This window comes from Argentina anserina, chromosome 3 (assembly GCF_933775445.1).
Source record: "Argentina anserina chromosome 3, drPotAnse1.1, whole genome shotgun sequence".
NCBI lineage: Eukaryota > Viridiplantae > Streptophyta > Magnoliopsida > Rosales > Rosaceae > Argentina > Argentina anserina.
The window spans coordinates 34,360,353-34,381,829 of NC_065874.1; the positions used below are offsets into that span (position 1 = coordinate 34,360,353).

A 21,477-nucleotide genomic window follows, 5' to 3' on the forward strand; every position below is an offset into this window, starting at 1 on the left:
GACTAAATAGATCAAGGTTATAAAGTCTAAGGACTATACAAATATTTGGACACGATTCGATACGTAGACACGATATATCAAAATTGTTTTGGACAAAGACACGTGATGGACACGTTATTTAAATATTATTTTTAATATATATATTTATTAAAAAAAAATTAATTTATAAATTTGAAGTATTCATATATATATATATATGTGTGTGTGTGTGTCAAAATGTGCATTAAAATGATGAAACATAACTTGTTGGAATGACTAAGGACTTGATAAGTACCTTGGATAACTAAGGTTCGAATCTCACCACAAACATTCTTATTTTTATCACGAGTTTTTCTCCTTATATATATTAAAGTGTGCATAAATATAACAAAAACTGAATCTGTTAGAATAGTTGAGGAGTTTTTGGGTGTCTTGGATGACCAATGTTCGAATCTCACCATAAACACTTTCACTTTTATCATGAGTTTGTGCGTGTTCGCGTGTCCGATGCAGATACTCGTGTGTCCGGACCGAGTTGGGGCGTGTCCGATGCAGATACTCGTTTGTCCGGGCCATGTCTATTTCTGATACTCGTGTCCGGGCGTATTCGGACGTGTCCTGTCGGACACGCAATACGGTAGCTGAGGAACATGTCCGTGCTACATAGTCTCCTTCTTTGTTTTCACCATGTTTTATTTTCCTCTATCTGTACCACCTTATGTAAAGAAAACAAATCAACAACACAACCGTAATCAGATAATGGCAGCACAACTTCATCTCTAATGGTCATCACCAACTAAAACAAAAAAATTCATTAGATTCTCACCATATGGAGTTTTATCAAATACTTTGATCATGCTATGTAAGCACCTAATTTATTCCTCCGTTGGAGCGTATATATGACACATTTGATCTGCTTTCTCACCTTTCATGCAATCCTACATGAAGATTGTAATATAGCCAGGATTATTAGGTACTAGAACTAAATGTTGCAAAATATTATTGCCAAGTAAAACGGGCACCGTGCATCAGATTTAGATTATCTTCATCACCCATTGCATCAGACTAGTGTGGTGAAAAATGTAGTTCCTCTGTGGAGGAATCACTTGACTCGTCCTGACTGTCATAGGGCTGCAGAAAATAATGATGAGATTGTTAAAAAACTAATTTTCATCAAAAGAGTGTAGGAAAAAGTGATTTTTAAATGGTTGCAATTGGCTTAAAAGTTAAAACACAACCAACTCAATATAGGGAACGTTAACAATCCAAACAGTAAAGACATTTGTGTACCATCTTGCATGAAGATACCAACGATCATAGTCGGATGATATTAACTCAATTTTATCTTTAATGGATAGCACCTACTAAAACAGCTAGCAAACAGCTAGTAAATAGTAACCTCAGTATTCTATGGCCTCATACAACAACATATGATAAAATAATCAAAGTTTAGAAGTTTGGATACATTTTTTTTAAGCGTAGAGAGAACCAACATCTTTTTACGAAAATTTATTAAAACGAAAAAAGATATAAAAAGAAATAAAGAATAACAAACACAATTATCCTTCAATCAATTAAGAAACAACTAACGAAAACGAAAATTAAGAAATTTTTATCGATCTCTATTACAATGACTCACTAAAAAATCTGAAACTGAATCCCATCAAATAAAACTATCTGAAGAAGCACCGAAATTAGTAAGAGCATTAGCAGCTTGATTGCCCTCACGAAAAATATGGCTCAATCTAAAATGCATTTGAGAGATTCGATGCAAACAATTGAACCACTTCATACGAAAATTCCAAGGAACTAGATTAGGAAATGTAGATGGGAAGTTTGATAATACATTGATGATATGTCAGCACTGTTTCCCTTCTTCTATTGGAGCATATCGCACATTTAATCTGCTTTTTCAGCTTTCGATTTCTGTGAAGATGGTAATATATCTCTAACTAGATAGTAGAAACTCACCCGTTGCTACTTGCTAATGAAAACTGGTACCAAGAAAACATTAACCTTAGCATCAACATTTGATTCTTTTCATGTTGCGATTGCAATGGTTTTCCAGTGATTTGTGTATGGCAAAATTCGTCCACGGGAGAACTCTCTATTTGGTGGAGGTATTGTTTGCATTATTCTGAATTTCACCAGAACAGTACAGCATAAGGAAGATTTTAAATTGACACTCAAGGAAGAACAACTATTTTATTCTAGACATTGTGGTAGGAGGATGGAGAACTGAATGAAGTGGCTGAAAAACTTGCAATTCCCCTATCAACAACCATGTCATTGGTGGGGAAACCGAGAGTTTTTTTTGTCCAAATAAATTAATACCGAGAAATGAAACTGTAGAATTTATCCAAACTGAATGCCTAAAGTTGTAGTAATAATCTTAGCATCCAGTGACATACATCATGAATCAGAGTAGACAAAAGAGTATAAAATGCAAGCACATATCATAAAAAAGATCACATATATATTCAAAATATTCACCACTCCCAGGTTTGAAAAGACCACATACATTCTAAAGTCACTAGAATTAACTTACTGGATGAAGGCGCCCCAAGAGTTCATACCCACTTGAACGGGTCAAGCATCGTTCCCAGAGCAGGACTCAGCATCCTCCTTAGAGCAGGATTCAGCATCGTCTACAGAGTAGGAGCCAGTCCCCTGGCCTTCATTCTCCGGCGTTACTACGTGGAGCCCCAACCATCCAAAGAACTCTTGAAAGTCCGAAAAGTGCGAACAGAATAGTTCAACTTCAAACTTAATCAGATATATGGAAGGTGGGGGTCAGCCACTCTGACTCAGCCGTGTTATTATAGCATCAAATGGCATATAGTACAGCCAGACAAAGTCTTCAGATCGAAACCTAACGTCTTCTTGTCTTCCCGATGCGTCAATGATGAATACATCATTGATGTAGATTCTGAGTAGTCTGAAATTTGCACAGAAAGCCAATCCTTTGTTCTCCCATTTGAAATTTCCAGGAAATTCAAGTCTGAAGTTGCACACTTGAAGATCGTCCTTTATGTCTACATCCATGTAGCAGGTGAACCACCTTGGTATATTAAATTCGGGTAAGATGACCTGATACTCAGATTGCCGACATGAGAAACAGAGAGCCAACGGCTTCAAGGACAGGGCTTCGCAACCATTCAAGTTCATCTGAGGAATCATTCCTGAGTCCTTACCTTCCAAAATGTTTGACAATTTTGATATTCTTTTCAAACTCGAGCAATAGGACACATCTAGGCGATATATTTCTCGCCGAAGTTCTCCAATTTCTACAAGATTATAGCAGCTATCCAATCTGATGGATAACGGAGCATAGTGCCTTTCCTGCAAACAGGTAGATTCCGTTGAAAACTCTGGCTTTGTTGCAATTGTAATCAGCCGGTTACAATGGAAGAGATCGAGAAGCTTCAGATGTTGCAACTCAAAAATGTTGCACGGCACATGTTCAAGTTTGTTGCAACAATATAAAGCCAACTGTTCTAGATTAATGAGATGCCTGATTGTTGACAAAGGCAATTCTCTGATTGCAGTATGATTCAGAAACACCCTTTTCAAGGATATCATCTCTTCAACGACTTCAAACTTAAAACTTCCATTGAATTCTATGTGCAGCTCCTCTAAGTTTGGGAAACTAGACAAGTCGAGAAACTTAGTTACGGCATCGCAACCCTTTTCCAAATGGAGTGACTTCAAACTGGGCATAATCTGTAGGAAAAAAAAAGGATAAATTTACATCTCTACTGTCATAAAGCCAGCAGTCCAAAAATACCACCAGAATTTGGTGATGCCTATATAACTTGGGTTATTACTTTGGATATTTAATAAAATTACGTAGCAGGATTATAGTCATTATATTGTTTAATAACATTAAGCGAAGTGAAAAAGGTAGTGGATGAGTAATTTCTTATACGTTTAAAAAAGATTTTGAGTTTCGACACACTCGTTGTAATATATTATTGTACTTGATAAAAAAAAGGTAGCGGATGGTACTTTCTTCCATGATTTTTGAAAGCAACTTTCCAAACTATGTTGTACATTAGGTGTATATAACTGTGTTACACATCTACATCCTAATATTTAATAAAACAACTTTCCTACTATATTACCGCCGGAGAAACCAGATGACACTCAATTTCATTTTAACTCTAGTGTACGGCCATTTGGCAAAGAAAATAAATATAAATGAGACCATGGGCCCAAGCAAAAGTCCAATGCTGCATGTGGCAGGTCGCCATCACCTTGCCGACACCCTCAACTTCTGACGCGCACCTACATTGCCTCCCCTAGCTACCACCTTGCCGCCCAGAGATCGAAACCGTCTCAGAATTTCAATACATCAGCTTTGAAGCCACCAGATAACAGACACAAACCGCTCAACCCAAGCGAGATCTAAGAGATCTGATCCCACAAATGATCCAATTGGAGCTGCCATCAAGCTGTCACCTCCATCACTCCATGTGACATTGATCTTGCAACACCACCAGTGGCGTAGCTACATAGTGCCCAAAAGGGTCACGTGCCCCTGCTCATATTCAAGAATATCTACTATATGTATTGTAATTACACTTGTTTAGATGAAATGGGAGAGACCATTCACTATTTTGAGTTTTTGACCCTTCTAACATAAGGGAAAAGTTATTGACACATCAAAGAAAATGCTAACTTTATATCAAGGGTTTTTTTTTTCACCAACGGTGTCTAGACTTTTGAAGAGCTTTTAAAATTATACCTGAACTCTTAAAGTCATCAACGTGATACCCAGACTTTATTTTTGCTATCAACACAATACTCGCATTATTTTTTCGTTACAACTCCGTGAAGTCAAAGCATGTGAGATGCACATGAGCGCCAAATTTGAGGATAAAAAAGAATTTTAATATCTTTCCACTCTAACCCAATCAAGCAAACAAAGGTTGAGCAAATTTCATACAACCAAACTGATCCCCAAACTCTCTTCCAAACCAAAGTCGTCTGTAAATGGTTCAACATGGTTAACCCACTTGATATATGGGGCAGTTGTAGGTCGTGGAGAGGGAAGAAAATTCTGGAAAACTTAATTGTTCAATTTTGAGGATTAAGTACAGGTTAAATAAAATTGGAGGGAAGAAATCCCTTCAAAGACGTGTTTTAGAGGGAAAAGTTGTATTTTGGGGGGAAAAGTTGTAGTATGATTTGGGTGAATCAGTCATTTAAGCATCATTTGGTGCTCATGTGGATCGCACATGCTTCAATTTCACGGAGAAAAGTAACGTCGGTACTGCATTGATAGAAAAATAAAGTCTAGGTATCACGTTAATGACTTGAAGAGTTCGGGTATCATTTTGAAAGTCCCTCAAGAGTCAAGAGTCTAGACACCGTTGGTGAAAAAAACCCTTATATCAAATATCATAAGTTCATAACCTCATTTGAATGTATATTATCTTTTTACATATTTTGTATCTATACCCCATGGTTTTTCTTTTCAAATTTGATTTTATTGTCATAATTTGTAAGTTCACTTACATATCGATCATCTTATTATATATTGTAATTTTGGGTGAATATATATGAATTATATAATTTTAAACCAAGTATTTTTTTGTTGAACTATGTCAGATATCATGTATCAGAATAGCAAGTTAAGTATTCACCCTCCGTAACAAATTTTCTAGCTACACCACTGAACACCACCTTAGACCAATCCAGCCGTCCGCGCTTCACTCCCCGGCACACTGGCCCCGCAGTCCGCCCCTCCTCGTGATCAAACTAGTGTCGCCGACCCCTCACAACCCTTGTTTCAACTTTGCTCTTCTCCTCTAGACACTGAGTCCACTTTAGCCCGTCTGACGACGAAACCGGGAGGCGGCGTTCCAGACAGGACATAGATCTCACTCTGGAAGCCTTCTTGGCTGAGCTACTGTGCAGCTCTCCAAAACCCTAAGAGAGCGTTTTATGGGTGCTCCTAAATTTAGAGCAACCCTACAGTGTTGCACTTTGGATAATACGTGTATGGAGTAGTTAAAGGTCTGTGTTTAAGATTTTTTTTAAATTTTTTTTAGGGTTGAACTCTTTATTAAAACAGAAAAGAAAAAAGGACCGAATTACCTGTGAACTCTTCCCCAATGGTGACGTTGAGATCCAGGGCACTTTACTTAGAACACCTCCCTTTCAAAGAAAAAAAAACATAGTATAACTTGAATTAAGAAAACAATATATATAACTGGTAAAATCGTGAATAAATGTACGGTATCAAGCTCTCAATACAAAAACTTTTGGATGCAAATTTACAACACACCTCCCAAGGCTCCAAAATTAAGAACATGTGAATTAGTCAGTAAATTAAGTTATAGTATAAATTTTTTGTTTGTATATGGAGAGGGTCTTATGTTTACTTTAAAACAGACAAGTGGCAATATTATACCTTAAGTAATCTCCGTTTTGATGACATCTGCTTACTGCAATCCATCTTGAGTGCAACTAGTTTTCTGGGATAATAGTTTGCTGGAAAATATTTTACTGGGCAAAATTTCCAATCAAAGAGAATCAAATCTTTGGGAAGATAATCCACATGATATCCAGAAACTATATCCGAAATGATAAGAATTTGAAGATTATTCAACTTTAAGAAGCTTTTCCTATTCAAGGGTATTTGTTGATCCAGTATGCGGTCCTTAACCATGATCCCTTTAACTTTGTCTGTTCCCTGGTATGGGAAAAGTACAATAATGTTACAAAGCAATCCTCTATTAAAAAAATTCAAATGTAAAACATTATGTGGGAAAATTCAACAATGTGTTAATGTTATTCTCTTGAATAGCCACCTTTTTTTTAATTATCTACATATTTGACTTACAGTATTGTCTGCAAAAACTTGATACACGTCTTCGTAGAGCCACAGTCTGCTACGTTCTCCCGGGTCCAATGACTCTTGACAAACTATTTCTTTGCCCATCTCTTCTAGCACGTCATGCATCCAAATATCATTTGCTTCTGTAATGCTTATGAGGGCCTTTTCTACGAGTACTTCAATGCTGTGTTTAGGAAGGTCACAACCTTCTAATATGTTCATCACATGATTCTTATTTACACCTTTAAAGAAACATGCGATATGAAGAAATACTTCCTTTATCAGAGGTTCAAGTGCATCATAACTTAATTTGAGAAATTGTTGGCGTTTAGGATCTCTTTTGTAACACTCAAAAGCATCTTTCCACATATCTGTACTTCTACCATGTAGATACGATCCCAAAACTTCCAAAACTAGAGGTAGCCCCTCCGAATAGCTTATCACACTATCTATGTCTTCAGTGTAATCACTCATATGTTCATTTTTTCTTAATACATTATGGTTGAAGAGCTCCAAAGCTTCAAGATGACTTAATTTCTCCACTTGGTATATTCCATCAACATCATGTTGTCGTAGTAAATCTTGATCTCGTGTTGTTATGATTATTCTACTGCCAGAACCAAACCAATTAGGCTTTCCGACTAAGCTTTTTAACTGGGCCAAATCATTCACATCATCAAGAATTAACAGAACTCTCTTATGATTCAACCTTTCTTTTATCATACTTCCTTCATCAAGACTGTCTATTTGCAATTCTTTCAACCCAAGAGTCTTAAAAAGAAGAGACTTTTGTAGTTTTTCTAAGCCTCCATGTTTCAATGATTTTTCTCTAACATTTTCCAAAAAACAACTGCCTTCAAATTTATGGGCAATCAAGTTATAAACAGCCTTTGCAATTGTTGTTTTTCCTAATCCACCAATACCCCATACCCCTACCATCCGCACATCACTATCTCCCACACATAAAAGCTTCTCCATATTTTCTAAACGAGACTCAATTCCAACTAAGTATTTGTCTCTATATAAACATATAAGATTTGATACTTGTTGTGAAATCTCATCAACAACTTTACGGATGAATTCAGATTCATGCCTGCCAATGTAAAAGAATATAAAATATAAATGCAAATATAGCAAATATATCCCCCAAAAATCAAACGATAAAAAAAAAACAAAAACAAAAAAGAACCATAGATTCTATGTCCACAAAACATGAATTACAATCTAAACTAGAAAAAAGGCTCTATATATAGTAAAGAGAGGTTATACAGTATGAGCAAACTAAAAGATCGAGAAAAATTAATATCACAGTCTAATTACTATGGAAGTTGTTAACGTAGTGATTACCAGATGGGTGGCTGATCACACGGTTAGCTATTAATGAGTGTTAGTTTGACACAAGAAGTATAGTGGTTCACCTCCCTCTCTTGGGGTAGGCTACGTCCACTTGAATCCACTAGTATAAGCAAATAGCCTTGGGTTATACAAGTAGTGATCCCCCTCTAAGTGGGATGATGGGTTCCTTTTATAAGTGAGGGAACCCCTCTCATTTACATATTCTTCAATGTGGGACAAGTGCCCCTCTAGCCTTACTATGGAGTCATCTTAATGAGGTCGAAAAGGTGACTTCCCGGTGGTGTCTTGATGAGTTCTGACTATTATTGGAAAGCTTGTATGACGAGGTACGCTATGAATATCATGGTTGAGCCACATAGTGACTTGTAGATCTGCCTAGAGAGTGATGCTTATGCTCGGTGGCATGTCATACTAGCTCTGTGCTAGTAGGGGTGCCAACAGAAGTAATGCAGAAAACTTACCCTCCGTGTGAGAAATGCCAGCCAGAAAGATTTCCTGCTTTTGTAAGAGCTCTCTTCCATCTTGCCACCTTCTCCAAATCATCATGGCGAGCAAGTGCCTCACCAAAACTACCCTTTTGCTTCCGTACATCTGATGGATCTACCTTGTAAAACACAGGGTATACGATCTGTTGCTTCGATTCATTGCAGTGCATGATCTTCACGAGTTCTTCTAGACACCACTTTGAGGAAGCATAATTTTCAGAGAACACGATGACAGAGATTTTGGACTCTTCAATTGCTTTAAAAAGAGAGCATGATATATCTTCTCCTCTTTGAAGGCCATTATCTATGAAGGTTTTGATTCCCTTCTGAACCAAATGGCTGTGCAGATGGCCTGTGATGGTGTTGCGGGTATCCTCTCCTCTAAAACTCAGAAAGACATGATACGTCCATGACTGAGTGGGAGCAGAGGAGGAAGAGAAAGAGGAAGAAGCTCCAAATTGAGCGGCCATGGGTGTAAGGATGACTAAAGCTACAGAATGAGGCTCACAAACTGAATGCCAGAACTCACCCCACTGTTATATATATAATTAGGCCTTGGGGATCACGCGATTAATTAATGTGAAGTTTTTGGTTAGCACTAAGTGGTGGTTTTCGAGGGTTTTGAAAGTACTCGTAAGGAGTAAAATATTCTAAAGATTCGTTCTTGAGAAACATTACATGACCACGTTTATAATTTCACCTGTGCTCTGCAAATTGGTGTTTTATATTTGTACTTTGTAGTGGTAATCAAAAGATAATCTTTGTGTGAAAGTAAGAAGAAGAAGAAAAGGAAGAAGAAGATATAAGCTAACATCTTCAACATCTAAATTAATTTCAACTAAAATTCTTCACAATTTGAGAGTAGCTCTAGGACATTCTTTGAGGGTGATTCAAAAATTCATTTCGATCATCCGCTGCTTTTGCTGGCCGAGTATTGAGTACTAATAAGAAGCTTCATTTCGATCATTCTAGTTAAAGTTTGTCATTTAAAATTTACTAGCATTGGCTATACATTTAGTTTACAACCATGAGGTGATGAGGATACATGAACACGCACTAAATAAGATTGTATGGTGAATCTATCAAAGTACATCTTCTGTATCAGTGGAGCCAAATATACAGCAGTGAGTGAGCCAGTGACTGCAATTGGTATTTTCTCAAAGCCTAAAAAAAGGTCCTTTTCAGGTCAGCAAAGCCAGATATACCACCAGTCATTCCGTGACGTAAAGATAAAAGATTTAACTCTTCATTCCCCTGGTTATGGTTATGTACGTTTGTATGAACTTGCTTTGAAATTTACATCAATTATGAAATATTGTTCAAAGCAACTTCACAATTTCGAACACAAGTTGACCAAGCTTCAATCATGCTCAGAGATACAAATTCCTTCTGAGAATACAAAAAAGATGTCCACTTTCAGTGCCAATCACTGACCATGAAGCTTCACCAAATTCTCAGATCACCTTCTTCCATATAAAGCATCAGGAATTCAGGATACACAGATCTCCTTTGTTTTCACCATGCTTTATTTTCCCCTTTATCTGTACTACCTTACGTAAAGATAACAATTCAATAACACAGCCATAATCAGATAATAGCAACACAACTTGATCTCTAATGGTTAAAACCAACTAAAACATAAAATGAGTAACATCCTATAATGGCTATATATTAGTTCATACAACAACAAATAAATAATAAAATACGCAAAGAGAAAATTCATTATTAGATTCTCACCATATGGTGAGTTTTAACAGAATACTTGGATCATGTTATGTCAGCCCCAAATCTGTTCCTCTGTTGGAGCATAGGACAGATTTGATCTGCTTTCTCAACTTTTATGCAATCCTACATCAAAATTGTAATATGGCCAGGATTATTAGATAATAGAACTCCAACTGTTGCAAAATATCAATGGCAAGTAAAACAGGTACCTTGCATCAGATTTAGATCATCTTCATCATCCATTGTATCAGATTAGTGTAGTGATATTTTTCCAAGTAGTCGTTCCTCTGTGGAGGAATCACTAGCCTCGTCCTCACTGTCATAGAACTGCAGAAAATAATGATGAGATTGTTAGACAACTAATTTTCATCAAAAGAGATTGTGTATAGAAAAAGTGGATAGAATGGTTGCCATTCCCAACCAAGTCAATTTAATGAACGTCAGCAAAACAAACAGTCAAAGTTCTACAGAATGAATGCAATTATGGGAAACAGCAAGGTAGTAATAATTCTAGCATCACAGTGACATAAATCCTAAATCAGAATACGCAGAAGTGTGTAAAATGCAAGTACATATGTGCTTTTCCTGAGAAAATCATAAGAACGATGGCATACATATATTAACAACTTACTGGTTCACGGTAAATATACCGACTTATGTCAGTCCCCTGAGGGAGAACCCCATTTACAAATGGGTCTTCATTTTCCGGCATTACTACATGTACCCCCATGCTTTTTAAGCATCCTCGCCGAGATTCAAGCTTAACTTTACTGATGGAAGGCGGCGGTAACCCACTCACTCAGCAGCTTTATAATACTAGCAAATGGCATATAGTACAACCACAAAAACTCCCCGTATCCCGATTCGTGGAATGCTTCAGTGATGGGTACGCCATCAATGTAGACTCTGAGGGTACCCATAAGATTACCCTCACTAACACTTGCACAGAAAGCCAATCCTTTGTCCTCCCATTTGGAATTTCCAGGAAGTTCTTCGAAATTTAAATGCATGTAGCAGGTGGAAATAATACAATTCACCCCTTCCTTCCAGCAGGTGAACCACTCCGGAATCTTTGGACCCCTTAAGAAGACCTGATACTCAGATTGCCGCCAAGAGAAAAACAGAGAAAACGGAGCCGTCACCCCAGGTAAGTCCTTTTTCATCTTTTCCATCTCACTTACCAGATTGTGGTACAGAGGGCGGCAAAGAATCAAGTCCATCCGAGGAATCATTCTTGAGTCTTTACCTTCCAAAATGTTTGACAGCTTTCCAATTCTTTTCAATGTTAGGCATCTGTACACATCTAGGCCATATATTTCTCGTCGAAATTCTCCAATTTCTTCAAGATCAAAGCACTGCCTCAATATTGACGGATAACGGAGCAAACTGCTTGTCCTGTAATCTGGTAAATTCAGTTGAAGGCTCTGTCTTTGTTGGAAATGTTACCAGCTTACCACACTCAGACAGATCAATAACCTCTAGGTGTTACAACTCAAAAATGTTGCTCGCCACATGTTCAAGTTTCTTGCAACCTGATAAATTTAACTCTACCAGATTTATGAGAGGTCGGATTGCTGATGAAGGCAATTCTTTGATTACAGTAGTGCTTAGATCCAGCTTTTTTAAGGATTTCATCTTTCCCGCAATTTTAATCTTCGTGAATCTGCTACTGTCGTTTATTACCAACTCTTCTAAGTTCGGAAATCTAGAGTCGCAAAACGTTGTGACAGCATTGCAACGTTTCAAATAGAGAATTCTCAACTTCTATATAATCTGTAGGAACAAGAAGAAGAAGAATATACGTATGATGTTTAAGATTATTTGTTGGGTAATCAATATTAGCTTACTCCACTTAGCTCAAATTAGAAAAAGAAAATTTCTTTGTTGGGTAGTTTAGTTAGATTACCTGTGATCCCTCTCCCAATGGTGACGTGCAAATCCAAGGCATTTCACGCGTTACATCTACCTTCTGAAACCAATAAGAAAAAAAGAAACAGTCAATTGAATTTAAATATTAAACTATGAATAAACTCAAAAATTACATGAATGAATTTACTGTAGAATATTATATAGTATAAAATTTGTATCCATCAATTGGAGGATCTAGACTTGAAGTAAGAGATAAAAACTCATTTTGATAATAGTATAGTAATATACCTTAAGTATCCTCAATGGGGATAAGGACATTAGCGGGATGAATGCTATCTCCACTCTCCAGTCCAACAAGTTTCTTGGGATAAAAACTTGATGGAAAATACCGTAGTAGACAATGCACCCAACCAAGGAAAATCAATCCATTAGGGAGATAATCTCAAATATATGATCACCAATTAAAAGAATTTGAAGACCGGCTAAGTTTAAGAAGCTTTCTCTGTTCATCAGTATTCGTTGAAAATGTGAGAGCTTCTTCTCAACAATGATCCCTTTAACTTTGCCGGTACCCTGCTATGCAAAAGAAGATAAAATAATCTTCTTTATCACATATAGACACTTTTAATTGGTTAGAAAGAAAGTACACACTTCTACCTGCTTAATACTGTACACACTCCTACTCATTACATCATCCATTCACCTTCTCATTAAAGTTCTTATATTTCTCTATTCTCGAAAATTAATCATGAAATATCATGTTATCTCCCTAAATTAAGGCTAATATTTCCTTAATATAATGACGTTTTAAAAAATGATGCAAGTGTTTAATATTGAAGCATCTTCGGTTTTGTATTATTTGACTTCTTATGCATCCACCAAAGACCGGGATGATATTGGGTTGAGAAATGAACAAAACTATAGGGAAAAAAAACTGGAGGTAGGCATGGCTGTCAGGGAATTTTTTTTTTAAATCAAATAAAAAAACCCAAATGATACAATCGTGGGTGGAACTCACACAACCTCCCATTTACAAAGAGTAAGTTGTAAATTTCTCCTAGAAATTAAACACAATCTATTTGGAAGCTCAAAAGTGGGTGCCAAACTAGGTGACTTTTTCAATACTAAAAACAAAAAAAAAACAAATTGTGAGTGCAATAATCATAACTTTCTAAATATAGAATAATTGTCATAATGTGTTGGTCTTGAATAAACCACTTATCACTTACAGTGTTGTTCACAAAAACGTGGTAAAATCTTCATACCGCCATAATCTACTACGTTCTCCTGGCTCTGACGACTCTTGACAAACTATTTCTCTGCCCATTTCTTGTAGCAGGTCATGTATCCAAATTTCATTTGCTTCTGTAATACATATGAGGGCCTTTTCTACGAGGACTTCAATCCCGTGCTTAGGTAGATCACATCCTTCTAATATCTTCATCAAAATGTCCTTATTAACTCCACTGAAGAAACATGCGATGTGAAGAAAAACTTCCTTCACCAACGGTTCAAGTGCATCATAACTTAATTTGAGAAACTGTTGAAGTTTAGGATATTTTTTTGTAGTACTCCAATGCATCTTTCCATGTATCTATACTTTTACCATGTAGACATGACCCCAAAACCTCCAAAACTAGAGGTAGTCCTTCAGCATAGCGTATTACACTAGGATACATGGAATCAGGTGCGGGTACGTGGAAGCGAAGCGTTTGAAAACGCGGAAGCGATTGTTTTTCAAAAATTAAGGAAGCGTGTGCGTTTTAGAAGCGTTAGAATAATAAATATATATTATATACTATTTTTATCTTTTATTTTTAATTATTTTATCCAGTTTTAAAATAACTTGATAACTATTAATAACTTCTTTTCTAAACCATGATTATCCTTAGTTATAGCAATATTAAAGCTTCCTTTCAAAATTCAAACAAAAGAAGGTCCAATATAGTGTGAATGTATTCGTCATGTGCAAGTCAAAGAGACGTCACTAGATGAAAATTGAATAAAAAAAGGTTCGTCTTCTTTGTCTCGTCAAGATTTTCTTCATATCTCTCCCCAGCTCTTTCTCTTTTCTCTGACACATTAGATCAATTGATGTTATTCATCTTTAACCGTTTGAAGAAATTGAAAGAAGATGAGACGACAAGAAGAGACTCAAGACATTGATTGATGAAATAGAGGAAGAGAATGAATCGCGCTTCCAATTTGGAAACCAACGCTTCCGCCGCGCTTCCAATTAGGAAGATAACGCTTTCACCGCGCTTCCAGTTTGGAAGCCAACGCTTCCGCCGCGCTCCCAAACTCTCCTTTTCTGGAATCACGCTTCCCCGCGCTTCCGCTTCCGAAGTGAGAATCGGTCGTCAAGGCAAGTTTCCATACTATGTAGGTATTACCCTATATATGTGTTCAGCGTACTCACTCATATGTTCTTTTTCTTTGAATGCATTAATGTTGAAGAGCTCCAACGCTTCTAGATGACTTAATTTCTCCACTTGGTATATACGACTAACATCATGTCATCGTAGCAAATCTCGATCCCGTGTTGTTATAATAATTCTACTACCAGGACCAAACCAATTAGACTCTCCAACTAAACTTTTTAGCTGATCCAGATCATTCACATCATCGAGAATTAACAAAACTCTCTTATGACTAGTTATCTTTAATTCTTTTATCATATCGCTTCCTTCATCAAGACTAGTTATCTTTAATTCTTTCAACCCTAGAGTCTTTGAAAGAAGCAACTCTTGTAGTTCTGCTTGCCTTCCATTTTTCAATGACCTTTCTCTAACATTTTCCAGAATACAACTACCTTCAAATTTATGGGAAATTGAACTATGCACAGCCTTTGCAATTGTTGTTTTATCTAATCCACCAATGCCCCATACCCCTACCAACCACACGTCACTTTCTCCAACACATAAAAGCTTTTCCATATTTTATAAACGAGACTATTCCAACCAAGTGTTTTTCTGCATTTAAATTTGTAAGATTTGATACTTGTTGTTCTGAAACCTCTTCAACAATTTTATGAAATCAGATTCATCCCTGTCAATTTAAAAGAAAACAAAAAATTAAATGCAACAGTGGCAGATATATGTCCCAAAAATAATAAAAACAAAGAATAACCATAGATTCTACGTCCACATAATAATCATTTTCCTTTAAACATGAATAACAATCTCAAGTATAGAAGGTAGTCTGTATAATAGAGAGAGCAACTATCATCGATCAGTATCATGCATGCGAAAAAAATGCCACGTTTGTTTCAAGGATTCTTAACCTTGTGAAAGGAAAGTGATTATTTTCCATTGTTTGAAAACAAATAGAAAGTAGTTGGAAGGGAAAATAGTTCCAAAAAATAAGAAAAATGTGAGGAAAAGTGTTTCCACCCACCCAATGGAAAGAGTTTCCCACCAAATTCTTGCAATAAATAAATATAATTTTTTTATACCAAATTACTACTGTTCAAATTAGCCAAATCAAATTTTCAAGGCCTTACCAAACAGGCAAACACGAATGAATAATCATTGGGAGTTGCAAATTCCTATGCGTATGGAAAATCCCAAGACTTGGTTTCCTTTTCTTTCCATTCCATGAACCAAACATGGCCTGAAGGCCTACTATGAAAGTTTAGAAGAAGACTTATTCTCCTTGTGAGAAAGACCACCCAGAAAGATTTCCCGCTTTCGTAAGAGCTCTCTTCCATTTTGCCACCTTCTCCAAATCATCATGGCGAGCAAGTGCCTCACCAAAACTACCAGTTTGCTTCCGTACATCTGATGGATCTACCTTGTAAAAAATAGGGTGCACAATCTGTTGCTTCGATTCATTACACTGCATGATCTTGACCAGTTCTTCAAGACACCATTTTGAGGAAGCATAATTTTTAGAGAACACAATGACAGAAATCTTGGACTCTTCAATTGCTTTCAGAAAAGCACTTGAGAAGAATTCTCCTCTTGTAAGGCCATAATCTATGAAAGTACGAATTCCCTTCTGTAACAAATTACTGTGCAAATGGCCCGTGAAAGTGTTGCGGGTGTCCTTACCTCGAAAACTCAGAAAAACATGATATGTCCATGACTGAGTGGGAGCAGAAGAGGAAGAAGAAGAGGCTCCAAATTGGGATGCCATTCTTGATTAATAGAATAATGGAGGCTCCAAAGTGAGGGATCGAATCAAAACTCTAACACCCTATTAATTTCAAAATTGGGCACCACACAACTTGCTTTCGATGCAAGTTGTGACATGACAGAAGATTGAAGCCATTGAACCGCCAGCCCTAACTAAACACCTTACAGAAGATTAAAGTCTGTTTTTTTATTTATTTTTGGGAAATGCAACTTCTGCAATTTGCAAATTGGGGTTTAATCTACGGCAATATTAAAGGATTCGTATTTAACAATGTAATTGTTTAATCTCGGTCCTGCCAGCTCCAGCTTCAACCTTTGATGAACTCAATTCCAAGTCGGGTGTGGACTAGGACTCGAATACAAATTGTTCTATCGAATGTAGTAGCATGGGTTGCATAGAAGTTATATTCAAATACAACCTTGAGGTTTGATGACCACTACATGAGATTAGAAACAGAATTTTTTTGGGGAGTAATACAATGAGCAGACCTTATGTAGCAGACATTACCAAGATTTTTAGTGAAGTGGAAAACCAGAAATGTAACAGTGCTGCAATTGCAATATATCAAAACCCCAAAGGTCTTCCAGAGGCCAGATTTGGCATTCATAATTGAAGGATGACCACCCACCCAGAAACCAGTCAAGTCAATCGAATGATGTTCAAAAAATTGGTCTTCATTGCCCATATTAGTGAATGCTGCGATGCTGAGATTCGATTGTTGATGTGTGCACTTCAGCTTCACAAGTTCAAACACATGTTTTCCAACCTTCAATCATGCTTGCAGATACGCATCCGCCTGAGAATACAACAGACCGTCCATTGTCAATTTCAATTAACCAAATGAATACAGACCTTCAGAAGAAACAATATATTACCTGTTTTCAGAACTATCTTTAGCCCTCAACCTCAAGTTTTCCAAGTCTCTTTAAGACGACCAACAGAGCATCGGATTGTATCTAGTAAACACAAAAAAGAAAATAAGTGTTACTTAGGAAAGAGAAAAAGATAGATAGTATACTAATTCAACAACTTGTCATATGCATCCAGAATAGGGGTTCTGTAATACAGAATGAGTACTCTATTTACAACATAAAAGTGTTTCTTTGTTGGAAGTTAGACAACCAGTAAGAAATGAACACACCACAGGGTGCAAAACATTTTAATGTCAAATAACATAAGAACTCATGAGCCAGAATGAGTAGACATCCCCTGTTTACATTGCATGCATGAGTAATACAGGATACAAGAAGTATATAGAGACTGAAAATATTCTACTGATAGCTGACTGAATTGACATATGGATGTAGCTATTTCAACAAAGCTCCACAAATCGAAGTTCTCGTTAAAAGCACTTGAAATTGATTTTAACTTATTCTGCACCTTCAACTATACATGTTGCAGAGAAAATGTAGACTACTACATTAGCATGATCAAAGAATACTTGAACAAAGGTCCTACTGACAATACCAATCCTCTTCAAAAAACCAAAACTAAAACAAATCTCAATTAGCAGTGGCAACATCAAAGCAATGTCTATCTCAATCTTAAGTTCTCTCAACTCTCTTTGTATGTAAGACCATCTCAGCATGAGAGTTTCTTCCTTCTTCCAAAGGAAAAATGGAAAACAAAAAAAAAGCTACAATGATAAATAATGATGAATGCATGGTAGGAAACATGAGGGGCGAAAACAAGATGGAAAGCTATAAAAACTCCAAGTTTAAGGATTATTGTTCAAGTAGACAGCACGTATCTAAAGCCTAAACTATATGCTGATAAACATCTCAAGTAATATAAGCAAGTTGCGTACCGATTTGGTGAATGGGAAAGATGCTCCTGCATGCTGAGGATCAGTAAAACAAGATTACGCCATCATTCCATCATCACCTTCAGAGGAGCAGTCTGCATTATCAACTTGATGGATAATTACGCCATCCTCGTCTTCTGGCATTACTACGTGAACCCCGAAAGTTCCTCTCCCGTACCCAATAACTTTGAACTCAAACTTGACCAGACAGGTGGAAGGTGGCGGCAAACCACTCTCACCGAGCCGTCTTATAATTGTATGGAATGGAATATAGTACAACCACAGATGACCTTTTGACAACCTCCACGGATGCTCTTCTGGCTTCCCCGATCGTTTTGCAATGCATACCCCATTAATGTCAATAGCACAGAATTTGATATATGGTCCCTTAAATGTATCAGAACTATGAGCACAGAAAGCCAATCCTTTGTTCTCCCAGTTAATATTTTCACAGAATTTAAAGTTTAACTTGTATACTGGCAGTACTTCTTCCTCACTGACATCGTCATCTGAGGAAAACGGCTCTGGAACCCTACTTTCAGCACGCCAGGAGAACCAGTCTGGAACTCCACTTTTGGCGGGATATAAAACCTCAATTTCAGATTGCTGATGACATGAGAGAAAGACAGACAGTAGAGCCGTTTCCACTGAATCATCCTGTGAATGATTTTTCTTCGTCTGAGCCAGATTGTTACACAGTACGTTGCAGTCATACAAGTTCATACGACAAATCCTCTTTGACTCTTTACCTTCCAAAAACTTGGACAGATCTGGAATTTTTTTCAATGCACGACAGCACCTTAAATTCACATAATCTATTTCTCGTGGAAAGTCCGAAATTTCTTCGAGAGACGTGCAACTGTCCAGAGAGACAGATAGAGGAACATAGTACTTGCCCTGTAAACTAGTTGAGGATCCTGATTGGGTTGGAAATGTAACTAGACTGTCGCACCAGTACAGATCAAGATGCCGCAGATGCCGCAGCTCAAAAATGCTGCTTGACACGTTTGTGAGTTTTGCGCATTGGCGCAAAGTCAACATTTCAAGACTAACGAGATATCGAATTGATGAAGAAATTTCTCTGATGGCAGTCCCCCGTAAATCCAGACATTTTAAGGATTTCATTTCTTCCACAACCTCGAACTTCTGAAGTTTCTCACAGAACCCAAGCTTCAAACTCACGATATTCTTTAAATATCCAATGGAAGGATCAACTTCGACCAATTTTTTACAGCCACTTAGATTCAAATCCACTAAATTTGGGAATCTAGAGAAGTCGGGCAGTTTTGTCAGACCATAACAATGTGACAAATTGATAGATTTCAGACTTTGCAGATTCTGTGTTGAAAGAAAAAAAAAAGAAAAAAAAAGTTAGACGAACCATGTGCAAGTTTTGAAGAATCAACTACGCACTTAAAATAATTTGAATTACCTTTACTCCCTTTCGCATTGGTGACTCACCGCTCCAAGGCATTTTCAGTTGAAATAGAATCTTAGAAACAAGTGATCTGCTACTCCAAGGCACTATCTGTTGAATTAAAATTTTGAAACAAATAAGGGTGAGTTTAAAAAAAGTATCATTTAGAAAATGAAAAGTAAGCTCTTTAGAATATAACACATTATCATTTCAAAATACCTCTGTTACCTCTCCAAGAGGTGAGATTTGGCTGGAAGGCATATTGAGTAATACTAGCTTCTTCGGATTAAAATTAGATGGAAAAGACAATAATGGACAGTAAATCCAATCAAAGACCCTCAGTTCATTGGAAAGATAATTCACATGATCTCCGGTGAATATATTGCCACGAATTATGAAGACTTGAAGATTTTTCAAAGTTGAGAAGCTTTCACTACTCAAGCATATCTTTTCTCCACTGTCATTCCAGTTAGTAACCACAATGCCTTGGACTTTATCTGATCCCTAATAAATAAATAAAATATGTTAACACAATAAGTTGATAATGTTTTTCAGATTAACGTAGGATGACACACAATGAATTTTTTTTAAACATACTATACAACAAAATATTTGATATATATATATATATATATATATATATCACTTACTGTGTTTTTCACAAACACGTCATACACGTCTTCAAACCGCCACAATCTGCTACGTTGACCAGGCTCCTTTGGTGACTCTTGGAAAACTATTTCTCGACCCATTTCTTCTAGCAGGTCATGCATTTGAATTCTATCTTCTTCAGTAACAATGAGGGCCTTTTCCTCAAGTAAATCAATGGCATAGTCAGGGTTGAGATTGCAGGCTTTTAGTACATCTGTTACATAGTGCTTGCTTTTGCCTTTGAAGAAACAAGCAATGTGAAGAAAAACTTCTTTCATCGAATGTTCTAGTGCGTGATAACTTATTTTCAGAACTTCTCCAATCTCTTGCTTGGGAAGACTCCTATAACTGTCCAATGCATATTTCCATTGATTTGCATCCCTACCACGTAAGTTTGCAGCCAAAACTTCTAAAGCTAATGGAAGTCCTTGAGCATAATGTAGGACATTCTTGACAAGTTCAACATAATCTTCCCCGTGTCTATGATCTTGGAAGGCATTAAAGTTGAATAGCTCTAATGCTTCATGATGACTTAACTCCTCCACCTTGTATATTTCATTGGCATCAAAACCAGTTAAGCAATGTTTATCTCTCGTTGTTATGATTATTCTACTGCCTGAACCAAACCAAGTAGGATTTCCCACTAAATGGTCTAATTGGCTCAAATGATTCACATCATCAAGAATTAACAGAACTCTTCTATTGCTCATGAATAGTTTCATCAATGCGATTCCTCGATCAACACTAGAATAAGTAGGTTTCCAACCTAGAACCTCAGTAAAGATAAGCTTTTGTAGATGGACAAAGCCTCCAGATTTCATTGACTCTTCTCTTACATTCGCCAAAAAGAAACTACCTTCGAATTGATAAGCAACTGAATTATAAACTGCTTTAGCAAGTGTAGTTTTGCCTATTCCTCCAACTCCCCATATTCCTACCATTTGAACACCATTTCCCCCAATACCTAAAAGTTTAAGCACATCTTCTACACGAGATCCAATTCCAACCGGGTACTTTGCCACATTTAAATATGTACGGTTTACTAGTTTTCCTGACACTTCTTCCAGGATTGCATCAATGAACTTGGATTCATTACTGCCATTAAGAAAATAAAACTCAATCACATACTAACATGTACAGTTGAAAAGGAAAAGAGAGCTTGGCTTGGATGATTTTAACAGATTTTAGCATCTTATAAATTTTCTTACTT

At 36.8% G+C, this 21,477-nt stretch overlaps 2 protein-coding genes across 4 annotated transcripts in view; both read right to left on the minus strand.

The window, feature by feature from the left end:
• Positions 1 to 21,477, minus strand: part of LOC126789332 (disease resistance protein Roq1-like) — a 45,596-nt gene that overhangs the window by 23,540 nt on the left and 579 nt on the right. The window contains exons 2-5 of one of the 3 annotated variants that reach the window (XM_050515471.1): positions 20,267 to 21,362; positions 19,836 to 20,120; positions 19,632 to 19,727; positions 18,999 to 19,537 (exon numbers count right to left, since the gene is read on the minus strand). In XM_050515471.1, the coding sequence (XP_050371428.1) occupies positions 18,999 to 19,537; positions 19,632 to 19,727; positions 19,836 to 20,120; positions 20,267 to 21,362 (2,016 nt within the window). Of the gene's footprint in view, positions 1 to 18,948; positions 19,538 to 19,631; positions 19,728 to 19,835; positions 20,121 to 20,266; positions 21,363 to 21,477 lie in introns of all 3 variants that reach the window. The other 2 variants (XM_050515470.1, XM_050515473.1) reach the window with 2 other exon arrangements.
• On the minus strand, positions 16,885 to 18,940 carry LOC126789345 (uncharacterized). The gene is made up of 3 exons (XM_050515486.1): positions 18,203 to 18,940; positions 17,271 to 17,351; positions 16,885 to 17,191 (listed from the first exon to the last, which is right to left on the minus strand). The coding sequence occupies exon 1, from the start codon at positions 18,920 to 18,922 to the stop codon at positions 18,257 to 18,259; it is 666 nt and encodes a 221-aa protein (XP_050371443.1). The 5' UTR covers positions 18,923 to 18,940; the 3' UTR covers positions 16,885 to 17,191; positions 17,271 to 17,351; positions 18,203 to 18,256.